At 33.6% G+C, this 16,649-nt stretch overlaps 2 protein-coding genes across 4 annotated transcripts in view; one reads left to right on the top strand and one right to left on the bottom strand.

Annotated features, from left to right (window-relative positions):
• The window catches only part of ADAD1 (adenosine deaminase domain containing 1), a 109,026-nt gene that overhangs the window by 21,012 nt on the left and 71,365 nt on the right, over nt 1–16,649 (bottom strand). The gene's annotated exons all lie outside the window — the stretch shown is intronic.
• Nucleotides 2,633–7,617, top strand: IL2 (interleukin 2). Its single transcript, XM_004747973.3, has 4 exons — nt 2,633–2,809; nt 2,901–2,951; nt 5,531–5,677; nt 7,482–7,617. Exons 1-4 carry the CDS (start codon nt 2,660–2,662, stop codon nt 7,590–7,592), a joined length of 459 nt encoding a protein of 152 aa, XP_004748030.1. The 5' UTR covers nt 2,633–2,659; the 3' UTR covers nt 7,593–7,617.

Here is a 16,649-nt window from a genome sequence, read left to right as displayed (position 1 = left end):
TTCCATTCTGGAAGGGTCTGAGCTGATGATGCTGGGATGAAATACTGAAGTCTTCAGAGAAGCAAAACAAGTACAACAAAGTTGATCCACAGATCATTAAATAGCCTTTCACTTAGAACTAATGCTTAGTTTGATTTGAAAGGTACAGAGAAAGATTTTGCACTTTTTAGTAATAAAAAGAAAAGATTGTGGTCATTTGTTCCTAACTTGTCTCTAATCTTTTCTGAAAGATCACTGATCTCTAATCTGTCTTTTCCTTCATTTTTTTTTCCATCTAAGGAACTATTTAATGCTTGTTTTTAAATTTTACAAAGATATTTTATATTCTTCAGAATGTTACCTGATGCATAAATAGTACTAAACCAAACCATTTTTCCTTTTTTTTTTGTAGTACAAATGCTCCTTTGAATGGTTAACCATTACTGCCTACCACTCTCCTCATCCTAAATTTACATATCTACAGTTTAACCATGTTGTCAAAATCCAGTTTGAAGTCAGATTCTTCAAAATTCTTTATATCTACTTCTCCTGAAGCAGTAATTTTTATGTTTTACTGAGATTACACTTGTCTGTATACACATCTTTCATAATGCACATCAGTTTCATTAAGAAAGAATACAATGGTGGACTTTGCAGTCAGAATATTCTGGTTTCGAATCCTTGTTCTGCCACTTTCTGGCAATAAAGGATTCATGACATACGACAAATTAGTTAACATATCTGAGATTCAGTCTTCTAATCTGCAAAATGGGAATCATTACAAGTTCATTATAAGGTTTAAACTAGACTGTGTGTGTTCACACTGTTCTTTTCTCTCCCTTTCTGTATACCCAAGGTGCTAGAGAAATGTCTTTTTAAAGACTAGACACAAAGTATAAGGTAGTAAAATTGGAGGAGTTACAAGCAATCTCGAGGGTTTCCTCAATTCTCTCCAATTTAAATTACAAGTATATACCCATACCATTATTATACTGAAGCTGTTAGTGCATTATACTGAGGACACATTAACACATGTCCTAAGTATTATCCTACCCACTCTATTGATATTCTAATATCAGAATATTGATCTGATCTTATTTAAGAATTATTATTTTACACTCATAGTATCCCAGATGCTGTAGTGGATAAACCTAAGTCTATTAAAGAGGTAAAAACTTAGCAAGTTGAAACTTATGAACTGGTTTACACAGCGCACATATAAAGTCTATTATAAAACTAGCATCTATACTATTGGATGCAAATCCTTTTCTCAATATGTGTCATGAGTTCTTTGTAGTACTTTATTCATTTTTTCATAAAAGGTGCTCTAAAAATTATAATGGATACCCTTTTTAAGTAACTTCTGTCCATTCAATTCTGACCTCTGTATAATAAGAATCATCTTGGAATAAATGAGCCCAAATATGCCTGCTCTGAGGCCTGCTCTTACTCCACAAGTCACATGCACACACAAACACCCCCACCACATGACCTGCCTCAGCCTCCTGGTCTATTTACTACCATGCCTTTCTCAGCCGCAGCCACAATACTTAGGCCAGTATTGGTACACCTCAAGCTAGCCACATCATATTCTCTTTCTCCTTTAGTATGTACAAATAGTGTCCAGAAATTTCAGTTAGTAAGATACCTACAAACAAACTTGGTGATCCCTATTGTTTTTATTTTATGCCTCATATTTAAAGAAATATAAACAATCTGTTTAAGAGAGAGAGAGAGAGAAGTGAAATGGATATAAAGTGGGAAAAATATTTAATAGCTTGGCTGATCCCTGAGACCAAGAGGAAGTAAAACCACCCTGGTTGTTGTGACATTTTAACTCACCTTACATTCCCTTGATGCCCAGCAAAAATAATAAAGCAGCAAAAATACATTTGTCCAAACCCTCCTCCCCAAAACTAGCATTTGTACCCTTTCATGCAAGCCCTTCTCTGGGTATTTATTAAACACCATGCCCATTAAAAAAATGTACAACAGCTATTAAGAGATTAAAATAGATATAATATTCAAATTAAAATAGCATAAAACAGTACCTCAAGCTCAATGAGCATTCATGCATTCTAGCCTTAATTTTTCTAGCTGATTGTGTAAGAAGTAATCTATCATGTATGCATTAGCTCAGTCATTGTGTAGATCAAAAGGTAAAACCATCCTAAACAGGAAACCAGTATTCTTCCTGTTTAATCAACAAATCTAAAAATTTATTCTTTTCAACTATTTACTCTTGTCCACCACACCATAGTGCTCCACATGTTCACCATAGTTTTATGACAAAGAGAAAATTTTCATGAGCCACTTTTGCATCCCCACCCCCTTAAAGAAAGAGGGAGGAAAAATTGTTTCATACAGAAGGCGTTAGTTGTATGAATTACAACAGCCACCTAAGTGTGGGCTCATGTAACCAACAGGGATTTTACCTACATCCATTCAGTCAGTTTATGGGGGTTTAAAGAAATTCCAAAGAGTCATCAGAAGAGGAAAAATAAAGGTAATGCTTTTTGCCACACAGGTAGAATCTTTGAAAATATGTGTAATATGTAAAACATTTTGACACCCCCATAAATATTTTTCCAGAATTAAGAGTATAAATTGCTTCTCTTGTTCAAGTGCTTCCTATCAGCCTCTGTAATCACTACTCACAGTAACCTCAACTCCTGCCACAATGTACAAAATGCAACTCTTGTCTTGCATCGTACTGACTCTCGCACTCTTCGCAAACAGTGCACCTACTACTTCAAGCTCTACGAAGGAAGCACAGCAACAGCTGGAGCAATTGCTGCTGGACTTACAGTTGCTCTTGAATGGAGTTAAAGTAAGTATATTCCCTTTCTTACCAAAATTATTATATATAATTTTTTGAACTGGAGTTCATTTTTTAATGAAAATATATTATGCTTTCTCAGAATTATGAGAGCCCCAGGATGCTCACGTTTAAATTCTACATGCCCAAGAAGGTAAGTACAACTTTCTACATTCAATTTATGTCTTAATAAAATTCAAAGTTGTATGAAAATTTGTAACTGATTAGATTAATAGCACCTCATCTGAAAAGCATCAGTAACTTCAATATTTTAAAAAAAATTTGGTAAGGAAGCTTCTGTAAAATAGCTTTGCATATATATTTTTCTGTATGTATTTGCGTGTGTTTTGGAAAAGGAAGTGGGAAGAGACAAGAATAATATTCCCAGTTTATTGATGGGACAATTTTAAAAGATTATATCGACTTATTTTTATTTAAAAATTTAAAACTTGAGAGATATTTGATTATATCATTTTACCATGCAAATTATCAAAGTTGATTTCCTATTTTTAAAAATCCTTCATTGTTTTAGGAAAAATTCCTAAGGGCCTACCTTTGAGAGGCAGCATAGTAATGACCAATAGCATGGCCCCTAGGACCAGATTATCTGAACTGGAATCCCAGCTATGTCTTAGCGTTTGTGACCTTGAGCAAGTTGCCTACTCTGACTCAGTTTCTTATCTACTTATATGAGTGATAGTTATTTATAGTTCATATAGTTTTGTGAGGATTAACAGGTAAATGCAAAGTACTCAAAATCGTGTCTGATATAGGATAAATACCATATAAACATTAGGTATTAGTAAAAACAAAATTCTCCCTCAGAATATAAAGTAAAAATTTGGACTTACACATCTTTTATGCCAAAAGACCTAGAGACTTATGATGCTATATGACTTGTTTTCCAAGATTTGGTCATTTGGATATTCAGATAAACATAAATCATCTAAGCTCCTACGGCTATACTAGAAATATAAAGTTTCTTAGTAGTTGTGCCAGTCAACAGAGAATGCATATAACTTTGTGCTGAAAAGAGTTTGTCCCAGGGTGAATCAAGCCCAGAAAAAAAAAAAAATGGAATTTAAAGGTCATGGATGTAATCTCATTGACCTCTTATTAACTGAAATTATTCTTCAAACTACTTTTTCAAAAGATGAAAATAACTTGAGATGCTTCTTTAACTTAAGAGCCACATAACTCTTAACTCTAGCTTCATAAAGACACTGGACTGTTTTCTGAGGAAAACAGCTCCAAAAAGTTAAGCCCTGAATTTGTAGTAACAAGTTAAAAGGCCAGTGGATAGAAATGTCATAAAATTTGTGTGGTATAGTCCTACATCACACTTTACAGATTTCTAGAAAGAGAACATGAGATCACGTGCATAATTTAGAGGATGGTGAAATTCTTTGAAATCTAACAGTTTCTAAATCACATCTCAAAATCTATTTGAAACCCAAAGTAATGTGATAAGCTCCACTCATTTGCTCATTTTACCCCCACTTTATTTTGCAAAAAAATTTCAGGAAGTTATAAAAACATTTAATTCAAAGGATGCTATGTTAGAGCTATAAAGAAAAAGAACTAAAATTTAATCTTGGCTCCACCTAATCATGTGACTTTGGGAAAACACTTCTGAGATTTATTTTCCTTCTTTGTAAAATGGAGATAATAGCACTCCATTGCTATCTCAAGAGGTGGCTGTGAGACTTAAATGAGCTTGTTTGGGAGTAGACACTTTAAAATTGTGCTATGATGAGAGCTGTAAATTGTATAAAACTGATAAATCACAGGCAAGTACCCCTGAAATAAGTAATATATTATATATTTATAATAAAATTACAATGTACCAGAAAAATATGAAATACTATCATTATAACAGATCACATGGGTGAGGAAGTATATAGGTTTAAGTCAGGAGGGCCACCAAAAATTCCTTCAAATATTCTACTCTTTTTTAATTTGGTTGGGACACATAATTTTTTAATGTATCTTAATATACTTATAGAAACGTAAAAAATTAGGACACTTATATGACTTGCTATATTGAGACTCATTACTATATGGTAAAAAATAAATAAAAATAAAATAAAATAAAATAAAATTCCCTAATCTATAAAATGCTGGGATTGTGACAGTATCTAAGAGCTCCTCTGTCCTTAACATTCTATAATTCTCAACTCTTAGATTAAATGTTAGAATTATAAAATGTGATCCTATTCTTCCATGCTATGACTGCTCTGATTCTAATAATTTCTACACAGAGGGGAAAAGAATTCTACCTATATCTGTGATTTGCATTTGGGTACAGAAATGTTGACTTTGGGCAAAGCCAAATTAAGTTGAAATTATTGACCTATCATTTAACATTCATTCAGTCAGTCATTTTAGAGAGAGGAAGCAAGCATGAGCAGGGGGAAGGGCAGAGGGAGAGGCAGCCTCCTTTTTAAGCAAGGAGCCCAACATGCGATTCGATCCCAGACCCCTGGGATCATGACCTGAGCTGAAGGCAGCCACTTGACTAAGCCACCCAGGCCCCTCTCAGTATGTAACATTTAATGCTAAACATGGGTAGATGAATTCCAGTTTTTCCAGTCTTATGAGCTACATTGGTCCATATTTAAAATAATGCTGACAATAGGAAGAATAATAAAAAACTATTCTCATTAGAGACTAATTTCTGGTTCTGACCTTTAGGGCAAACTGACCTGACAACTATTTTTATTATTATTCAAGGCCACAGAATTGACTCATCTTCAATGTCTAGCAGAAGAACTCAAACTTTTGGAGGAAGTGCTATATTTAGCTCAAAGCAAAAACTTTCACTTGACAGACATCAAGGAACTAATGAGCAATATCAATGTAACACTTCTGAAACTAAAGGTAAGGCATTACTTTATTTGCTCTCCTGAAAACAAAATAAATGGAAGATCATTTTAAAGTGATATAACATTTTTATAATTTGTGAAGTTCTCATGCATTTTAAGACCAATGTGAACATGTATCATTTTTATGTTAGATGATACACTATGGAACAGGGGAGTATAATTTAGAGGGTTTCTGCCTACCATCCACCTAGAGATAAGCCCATAACCCAGCACTCTGTCACCTCTTTGTCACATTAATACAAAACTGGGAATGGGAAAAGACAACTGAATTTCGCAGAAAGCGGATAGATTTTGTTACATATTTTCTAATTCTTTCAGATCATTTTCCAGAATAGTCAATCTAATTACCTGAAAGGATTTTAAAATGCAGTTTTCCTATTATTTGGTGGAAGGATTAAGAGATTTACCTAAAAAAAAAAAAAATGAAAACTAAAATCGCCAGTGGGCTAGACAATTAACTCCTTATTTAGAGATAATACTTTTAAGAACTTAAGTATTTTTAAATGCACAGGAAATACTAAATATACAAGAGACTCAGGTGATGTGAAGAGATTCATGACTCTCTTTTCTCATCCCATCTGACGAAGTACAAATTTCATGAGTTAATAGGCCTCCAAAATAGCATAATTTTAATTACAGTAGAGCCAAGTTTCTAAAATTATGTAATTCCAGTTGTTTCCAAATAAGTCATTGTATTAGTAGACTGTTTCTTTTAATCTACTTAAAAAATACATTGAAATCAATGTCATCTAAACATTGGTAGATAAAAACAATGTCAAAGGTCTGTTACAAAATTTTTGACCATCAGAAAACTCATTAATTCTTGATGTAAAATTAAGATAAAACTATGTGCAAGTCAGAAAATGTCAGCTATTTTAAAATTTTAATTAAAATGTAAAAAAATTTAAAGCTAATTTAAAAAATTTACACCTTCCCAAGAGGTTGTAATATTCAAATAATTATATGTAAGAGGGTATATAACACTACAACGGTTTATTTAAAGAAAATACTTATCTTACTAGGTTTATATTTCCATGGTAGGAAATTACCTCAGTTTGAAAAAGTGCTCTCTTTTATCTTGTTATATTTCATAATATTTTGTCAGCTAGAGGCAGAGTTGAAATAGCTCCTACCAGCAGAGGACGTTAATTTCTAAAAAAGTCAGTCCACAGAACAAAATTTCTAATGTTTAGACTTTTAAAATTTGGGAAACTTACCTGCATTAATACTAACGTGGAGTGGGAATGGGTATGAGAATTTATGAAAATGTTCTTCACATAAGTTTTTTCCAAACAAAAGCTTATCCTAACTTACTCTGGGCTGGTTCTATTTTGCTTTGGGGAACTATGAGGAGATTCACTAAAGTTAGTAAGAGGTTTAAGATCTGAAAAAGAAGTATAATATGTAAATGACTGTATACATGTAACCTATAAATAGATATAGGCCCAGGGGAAGAGAGGTTTAATAATTTTATTTTGAATGCAGCATTTAATGAAATATTTGTCTAGAACTGTTTTTACTTAAAATGTTTACCTGTATACAATCCAGGAAAAAGAATTCTTGTATTCACTGAGATGGGCAGAATTGACAAATGAGGAAAATCTTAGTGTATATGTTACTATCACTTGTTATCAACATATAATTTTTTGGCATACCATTTCAATCATTTCAAGGAAATGTGATTAATGTATTAAACATACTTGAAAATAAAGGGCATCAGTCATAAATTACTCAACTTGGAATAAATATATATGGGAAACTAACCTTGAACTAAAAAATTAAAAATTTTTCTTTTATAGGGATCTGAAACAAGTTTCAAATGTGAATATGATGACGAGACAGTAACCATTACAGAATTTCTGAACAAATGGATTACTTTTTGTCAAAGCATCTTCTCAACACTGACTTGATAATTAAGCACCTCCTATTTAAATGTACCAGACTTTCTATTTATTTAAATATTTAAAATCTATATTTATTTTTTGATGTATGGTTTGCTACCTTTTGTAATTATTATTCTTATACTTCATATGGTAAATATGGATCTTTTAAGATTCTTTTTGTAAGCCCTAGGGGCTCTAAAAACTCACTTATTTAACCCAAAGTATTTATTTTTTATATGGAATTGTTAAATATGTATGTAGATCAGTTAATAAAATTATTTAATAAAGTTGATGAATAAAAATAAGCCCAGCCATTTATTGTTCTAGGAATAGCAGAGAATAAAACATTTCTGAACTCATGTGAACTCATAAGATAGTTAAGATGCTTCCAAAACCCACTCTTCCCCTGGAGAGGTATGTGGAATAGGGAAATGGGCTTCTCAAAGTTCTTGCTTTCTCCTTTCATAAGCGGATTGGATCCTTAGTTCTAGTTTGAGCAAATCTCACCAAATCACACTACTTTCCTTCTTCAGGTTATGCCTTAAACAAGATGTCAAACTTGAAACACTTCATATAATTGGTGTGCCTCTCTATCCATTCTCCAGCATCTTACAACTTGCTGTCAGGAGGCTCACTTGTATAACATATACCAAAGTTCTCCCCTGCCCTCTGGCTTTCCAATGGCTCCCACTACTGGGGAGCTCTGGTAGGATGTCTGGAGGACAGAAAAGATGACAGAAAATCACATGACTCAACATGTGAAGTAGTCTCTGGATGGCTTTACCTCCCAACCAAAAAACCCAGTTTCTCTCAAGACTTTTTCCTTCTAGGTTCTGCTAAATTTTCCTTCCACTCCTCCCTTCAGCCCTAGGGACTTCAACCAATACTAGCTCCAAGGAACTGCATTATCCCTTGCAGCTTCCCTGTACCATGATTAGAGTTTGGTAAATTGTCTCTTTATTAGATCCTCCATGATGTGTTCTGAGTATGCTATCTCTTTTCTGGCTCAAACATATTAATCATGCCAGAAATAGCCACAAGAAATAGACCACCAAAATCAGATTTTGCCAGTTATAGAAGGCTGAGAATTTTAAACATCTATTGACAGAGCCAACCTCATTTTCTTTAATAGCATCCTTTTTGAAGAAAAATCACTCTTCTGCTTAAAAACCTTCCAGTAACTTAAAAATTAAGGGAAATTTTCCTCAGAACTCTCCTCTACCACCTGTCATTACCTCTAGGCCTAAAATCAAAGTTAAGATCTCAACATCACTGAGGTTGTGAGAATAAAATGTGTTTTATTATACTGAAGCTGTTAGTGCTTTATACTGAGGACAACAAGGTGAAAACTAAGGTGTAGGCTGATTTAATTTAGGGCAGTGAAACTCCCTGGGATTCAGAATTTAAAGAGAACTTGCAAATGACATTAATAGTTGGTCGAATCAATTCTTGCACTCCACAGAAGCCTTTTAAATGATATTTAAATGCCAGAGTTTCCCTGTAGAATAAAGAGTTCCAAAGTAACTTGCATTCCCACTGATGATGTTAAGAGGATTCCCCTTTCTCTACATCCTCTCCAATGCTTGTTTCCTGTCCTGATAATTTTGGCCATTCTAACTGGTGTAAGGTGGTATCTCAATGAGGTTTTGATTTGAATTTCCTTGATGGCTAATGATGACGAACATTTTTTCATGTGTCTGTTAACTATTGTGTGTCTTCTTTGGAGAAGTGTCTGTTCATGTCTTCTGCTTGTTTTTGATGTGATTATCTGCTTTTGGGGTGTTGAGTTTGAGGATTTTTTTACTTCAACAGACAAACAGTTAAAGAAGATGTGGCCTATATATACAATGGAATATCATGCCTCCAGCAGAAAGGATGAATACCCAACTTTGTATCAACATGGATGGGACCAGAAGATTATGTTAAGTGAAATAAGTCAAGCAGAGAAAATCAATTATCATATGGGTTCACTCACTTGTGGAGCATAAGAAATCACATGGAGGACATTAGGAGAAGGAAAGGAAAGTGAACTGGGGTAAATCAGATGGGGAGATGAAGCATGAGAGACTATGGACTCTGAGAAAAGAACTGAGGGTTTGGAAGGGAGCAGGTGAGAGGATGGTAAGTCTGGGGTGGGTATCAAAGAGAGCACAAATTGCACGGAGAACTGGGTGTGGTGCATAAACAATGAATCTTGGAACACTAAAAAAAAACACACACACAAAATTAAGATATTAAAGAAAAAGAAAAAATAAAGCTACCTTTATGTATTAAAAAATGGGATCTTAAAGAAAAAGATATAGAGATATATATAAATAGAGATAACATAAATAGAGATAAATTTCATGACAGGACTTCACTCCATAAGAAGATATAACAACCAAATTTGATCCATTTAATAATTCCATAGCTTCAAAATGCATATAACAAGACATCTGCTTTCCAGATTTGAGTAACTGGTACCAGATTAGTCTCTTATAACCATAAAAGTTGAGCAGTGAAGAACAGGCAATATAGAAATAAGACACAAGAAAATGAACAAAAATAAGGTGAGTCCTAGGGCAAAGCCACCTCACTGAGTTAAAGCAAGAGAGAGTTTCAATGTTACTGAAACAAGTGAAATTTGTGGTGCAGCACTGTGGAGAAAAGAGAGTGGTATAGTAAGGAGCTACAGAAATATGTATAAAAGACTGTCATTTTTTCTTTTCTATTTTCGGCTGAATACTAAGCTGTGGTTATTTAGAGGTGAGATTCCACGAGGCTAATCAAAGAACTACTAATAGGGAAGGCATGTATCCTTATAAATTGTGATCTAAACAACCACAAAAGCTTGTCTAAGATTAGAAGATGCTCCAATTCTTTTTTTTTTTATGTTCAGTTAGCCAACATATAGTACATCATTAATTTTTGATGTAGATGCTCAAATTCTAACAAGGCAGAGTAGAGAAACCTTACTGAACCCCTTGGAAACTTGGTAGAAATCCTAAAAAGACCAGGACTTAGATTTTGGACCAATCTAGCCTTGTTTTAAGGACCACTCTAGACATGCCCTAACAAAGCTGGAAAGCAAGTCTTGAAAGATTCAAGAATATCCACAAGTAAATTAATTCTATTCCAGAACAAAATTCAACATTGCCTAAAACAAGACAACATGATGGATGGAGCTAGAGTGTATTATGCTACGTGAAATAAGTCAGTCACAAAAAACAAATACCATATGATTTTACTCATATATGGAATTTAAGAAAGAAAACAGATGAACATAGGGCAGGAAAAAAAAAGAAGGCAAACCATGAAACAGACTCTTAACTACAAAGACAAAAAACTGAGGGTTGCTAGAGGGAGGTGGGGGATGGGATATTAAGGAGGGTGTTTATTGTGATGAGCAATGAGTGTTACATGTAAGTGATGAATTATGAAATTTTACTCCTGAAACTAATATTACACTTTATGTTAACTAATATTTAAATAAAAACTTGAAACAAAAATAAACAAAAATAACAAAACCCAATCCAGCATAAATAAAAAATGAATAGGCATGCAAAAAAACCATGAAAATGTTACCTATGATGGGCAGAAAAAAAAACTCAACAGAAGCAGAAAAGCAAATGACAGAGATGATGGAATTCACAATTATAAATAAGTCCAAGATTTAAAGGACAAGTTGAACACAGTGAGGAAACAGAGAATCTGAGAGAAATGTAAACTGTAAAAACAAAACAATTTAAAAAGCAAAAAAAAAAAAAGAACCAAATGCTAGAACATAAATTTTACAATTGAAAAATACATGAAATGAAAAATTCACTAGCTGGGCTTAAAAAGACACCAAAGATCAATGAACTTAAATATACTCTAAAGTAAATTCCAGAGAAACAATGACATTAAAACACAAAACAAAAAAAGGCTGAATAAAAAGTAAATGAGTGGGGGTGCCTGGGTGGCTCAGGCGGTTGAGTATCTGTCTGCCTTTGGCTCAGGTCATGATCCCATGGTCATTGGGATCCCTGCTCAGTGGGGACTGGAGCCTGCCTCTCCCTCTCCTCCCTGCTCATGCTCTCTGTTGCTATCGCCGCCTCTCTCTCAAATACATAAAATCTTAAAAAAAAAAAAAAAAGTAAACAGAAACTCAATTACTTTTTGAATATCAAATGATTTAATGTGTACATAATAGGAATACCAGAAGAGGAGGAAAGGGAGACAAGTTAAAAAATAGTAAAAAATAATGGGAAATGATTCTGCAGTTGAAAACTTTCCCATGAAGGAAACCTCAGGACTAAAGAGCATTTCTGTCTTATTATTCCAAATATTAAAGGAATAAATACAAACAATCTGAAAGTAGAAAAAGAAAGGAGGGGCACCTGGGTGGCTCAGCGGATTAAGCCTCTGCCTTCAGCGGCTCAGATCATGATCTCAGGTTCCTGGGATCGAGCCCTGCATCGGGCTCTCTGTTCAGCAGGGAGCCTGCTTCCCCCTCTCTTTCTGCCTGCCTCTCTGCCAAATAAATAAATAAAATCTTGAAAAAAAAAAAAGAAAAAGAAAGGAGACTTCAAAAATCATTCTATAAAGCTAGCATAACCCTGCCACCAAACTAACATTACTAGAAAGATCAAGTATAGGCCAATATCTATGATAAACACAAATTCAAAAAACTTTAATAAAATATTGATAAAATCAATGTTATATATATAAGGTAACATGTGTGACCAAATTAGGAATATAAGACTGGCTTGATGTTAAAAAACAAAATGTAACTCACTGCATACAGAAAAAATAAACTTATATAGACTACATGTATCAATTCAATTATGTATAAATATCATTTAAGAGAACTGAAATAAAAAGTGTCCAGAAAAGTAAGACTAGAAGAGAATTTCCTTCATCTGAGTATCTTTGTCACAACAACCACAGCTAGTATGTTAATGATAAAATACAGAATACTAAATTTGAGATTAAGTTTGAGATTTAGGATATATACTGCCATTTCTATTCAGTAGTGTAGTGGATGTTCTAACAAATTTAACAAGAAAGAAGTAAATTATTATAAAGACATAAAATTATAACTTTTCACAAATATGTGTATAAATAGAATATCCAAAAGAATCGACTATAAAATATTAAATGGGTGAACATAGTAACTAGTAGTTAAGATTAATATACAAAAATTAAATTGTATTCTATATGACATCCTCAGACAGATAAGGAAAATTTAACAACAATACCATTTGTAATAGCACAAAAATATTAAAAAATTAGGAACAGATGTGCTGAAATATATGTATCTCCTCCTCAAAAACATTACTAAAAGAAAGACCTAATAAAGCATATACTACATTCATGAATTATAAAACATAGTATTCAATTATCTATAGTGTTAATGCAATCCCATTCAAACTTTCAAATTTTAAATGTGTGTATGTGGTGAAAGCGACATAAAACCAAGAAAGTGAGACTTAATATTTATATGGAAATACAAGGAATCTAAAATAGCCAAGGCAAATATATATTTTGTCAAGTGCACATGGAATATTCTCCAGAACAGATCACCTATTAGGCCACAAAACAGAGGTCTCAACAAATTAAAAAAGATCAAAGTCATATAATGAATCTTTTTGGACCACAATATTGTGAAATTAGAAATCGACCACAGGGGCGCCTGGATGGCTCAGTGGGTTAGGCCTCTGCCTTCAGCTCGGGTCATGATCTCAGGGTTCTGGGATTGAGCCCCGTATCGGGCTCTCTGCTCGGCAGGGAGCCTGCTTCCTCCTCTCTCTCTGCTTCCCTCTCTGCCTACTTGTGATCTCTGTCAAATAAATAAATAAAATCTTTAAAAAAAAAAAAAAGAAATCTGAAAACAGCACAAATACATAGAGGTCAAATAACATGCTACTAAACAGTGAATGGGTTGACCAAACAAACAAAAAAAATCAAATAAGAAATTTAAAAAATACAGTAGACAAATGAAAATGAAAACACAATGGTTCAAAACCTTTGGAATGCAGCAAAAGAGGTTCTAAGAGGGAAGTTTATAGTAATACAGGCCTACCTAAGGAAGAAAAATCTCAAACAACTTAACTACACACATAAAGGAGCAAGAAAAGGAGAAACAAACAAAACTCAAAACCAGAAGGAAGGAAGCAATAAAAATTAGAGCAGAAATAAGTGAAATAGGAACTAAAAATACAACAGAACAGATCCATAAAACCAGGAGCTGGTTTCTTTGAAAAGATAACAAAATTGATAAACCTTTAACCAGACTCATCAAGAACAAAAAGACAGGACTCAAATGAAATCAGATATGAAAGTGGAGAAATAAGGATCAACACTACAGAAATGCAAAGGATTAAGAGAATATATGAAAAACTATATGCCAACATATTAGGACAATGGAGAAGAAATGGATAAATTCCTAGAAACATATAATCTTCCAAAACTGAAACAGGAAGAAACAGAAAATTTTATCAGACCAACTACCAGCAAGGAAACTGAATCAGTAATTTAAAAACTTCCAACAAACAAAAGTCCAGGACCAGATGGTTTCACAGGCAGATTCTACCAAACATTTAAAGAAGAATTAATACTCATTCTCCACTATTCCAAAACATGGAAGAGAAAGCTTTCAAATTCATTCTTTGAGGCAAGCATTACCCTGATAACAAAACTAGATAAAGACACTATGAAAAAAGAGAACTATAGGCCAATATCTCAGATGAACATAGATGCAAAAATTCTCAACAAAATTTTAGCAAACTGAATCCAACAATACATTAAAAAATCTTTCACCACAATCAAGTGGGATTTATTCCTATGATGTAAGGGGTGATTCAATATTTATAAATCAATCAACATAATACATATCAATAAAAGAATAGAAAATAATCATTTCAATAGATGCAGATAAAGCATTTGACAAAGTACAACATCCATTCATGATAAAAACCCTCAGTAACCGTAGGTTTGGAGGGAACATGCTTCAACATAACAAAGACCATCATAGTCAACGGTGACAAGCTAATAGTTTAGCCCCTAAGGTCAGGAATAAGACAAGGATGTCCATTCCCACTTTAATTCAACACAGTACTGGAAGTCCTAGCCACAGCAATCAGATAAGAAGAAGAATTAACAGGCATTCAAATTGGTAAGAAAGAAATAAAACTTCCACTACTTGCAGATGGTGCTATATATAAAAGACCCCCAGAGACTGCTTGAGACTCCTTCACAGTACTGGAAGTCCTAGCCACAGCAATCAGATAAGAAGAATTAACAGGCATTCAAATTGGTAAGAAAGAAATAAAACTTCCACTACTTGCAGATGGTGCTATATATAAAAGACCCCCAGAGACTGCTTGAGACTCCTTCCCCCTTTCTTCTCCCATTCCTTCTGCTCCTCCCCTCCAACTGTCTCACTCTAAAAATAAATAAAAATCTTAAAAAAAAAAAGAATTCAGAAAAGTCACAAGACACAAAATCAATATACAGAAACGCATTGCATTTATATACACTAATAATGAAGTAGCAGAAAGAGGAATTAAGAAAACTATCCTATTTACATTCACACAAAAAATATCCAAATGCCTAGGAATAAACTTAACCAAGGAGGTGAAAGACCTGTACTCTTGAAAATTATAAGCCCTAAAGAAACTAGAGATGACACAAACAAATATTCCATGCTCGTGGGTTAGGATGACAAATATTAAATGTGTTACTACTCAAAGCAGTCTACAGATTTAAAGCAATCCCTATCAAAATAGCAAGAGCATTTCTCATAGAATGAGGACAATTATTGTAAAATTAGTATGGAACCTCAAAAGACCATGAACCACCAAAGTAATCCAAAAAAGAACAAAACTAGAGGTATCACAATCCCAGGAGTGAAGATATACTAAAAATATGAAGCAATCAAAACAGTAGATACTGGCACAAAAATAGTGCATCGATAAATAGAATGGAGCCCAGAAATAAACCATGATTATATGGCTCAATTAATCCTCAACAAAGGAGGCACCAATATAGAATGGGAAAAAGACAGTATCTTCAGCAATTGGTGTTGGGAAAACCAGACAACAGGCAGAAGAATGAAACTACCACATTATAATACTATACACAAAAATAAACTCAAAATGGATTAAGGACCTAAATGTGAGACGTGAAACTACAATGGTCCTAGAAGAGAGCACAAGCAGTAATTTCTCTGGTATTAGCCATAGCAATATTTTCTAGATAATTCTGAGACAATGGAGACAAAAGCAAAAATAAACAATTGGGACATCCAAATAAAAAGCTCTGCACAGCAAAGATGATAAAATTAAAAGACAACCTACTGAACAGGAGAAGATATTTTCAAATGATGTATCCCATAAAGTATTAGTTTCCAAAATACAAAAAGAACTTCTAAAACTCAACACTCAAAAAAGTAGTAATGCATTTAAAAATGGACATAAGATATGAATAGATATTTGTCCAAAGACATACAGATGGTCAACAGACACATGAACAAATGCTCAACATCATTCATCATCAGGGAATTGCAAATCAAAACTGCAATGAGGTATCACCTAACACCTGTCAGAATAACTAAAATCAAAACACAAGAAACAAGTGTTGGCAAGGATGTGAAGAAAAAGATGCACTGTCAGTGGGAATGCAAACCGGTGCAGCCACTGTGGAGAACAGTATGGAGGTTCCCCCCAAAATTAAAAACAGAATTATCACATGATCCACTGATTCCACTACTGTATATTCACCCAAAGAATACACTAATTCAAAAGGATATATGCACCTCTATGTTTACTGTAGTATTGTTCACAAAAGCCAAAGTATGGTAGCAGCCCAGTATCCAGAGATAGTTGAATGGCTAAGGTAATGGTGTGTGTATGTATAGACACACACAGACATACACACACATTCGCTAGAATATTCAGCCATAAAAAGGAGTAAAATCTTGGCCATTTCCAAAAATATGAAAGAATCTAGAGAGTAAAATGCCAAGCTATGTCAAAGAGAAATACCATATGATTTCACTCATATGTGACATTTAAGAAAGCAAATAAACAAAGAAAAAAAGACACAAACTAAAAAACAGACACT

Source organism: Mustela putorius, unplaced genomic scaffold (assembly GCF_011764305.1).
Source record: "Mustela putorius furo isolate JIRA1106 unplaced genomic scaffold, ASM1176430v1.1 tig00000721_pilon_pilon_pilon, whole genome shotgun sequence".
NCBI lineage: Eukaryota > Metazoa > Chordata > Mammalia > Carnivora > Mustelidae > Mustela > Mustela putorius.
The sequence above is the reverse complement of the archived record's forward strand: the minus strand, read 5'-3'. Positions and strand labels throughout refer to the sequence as shown.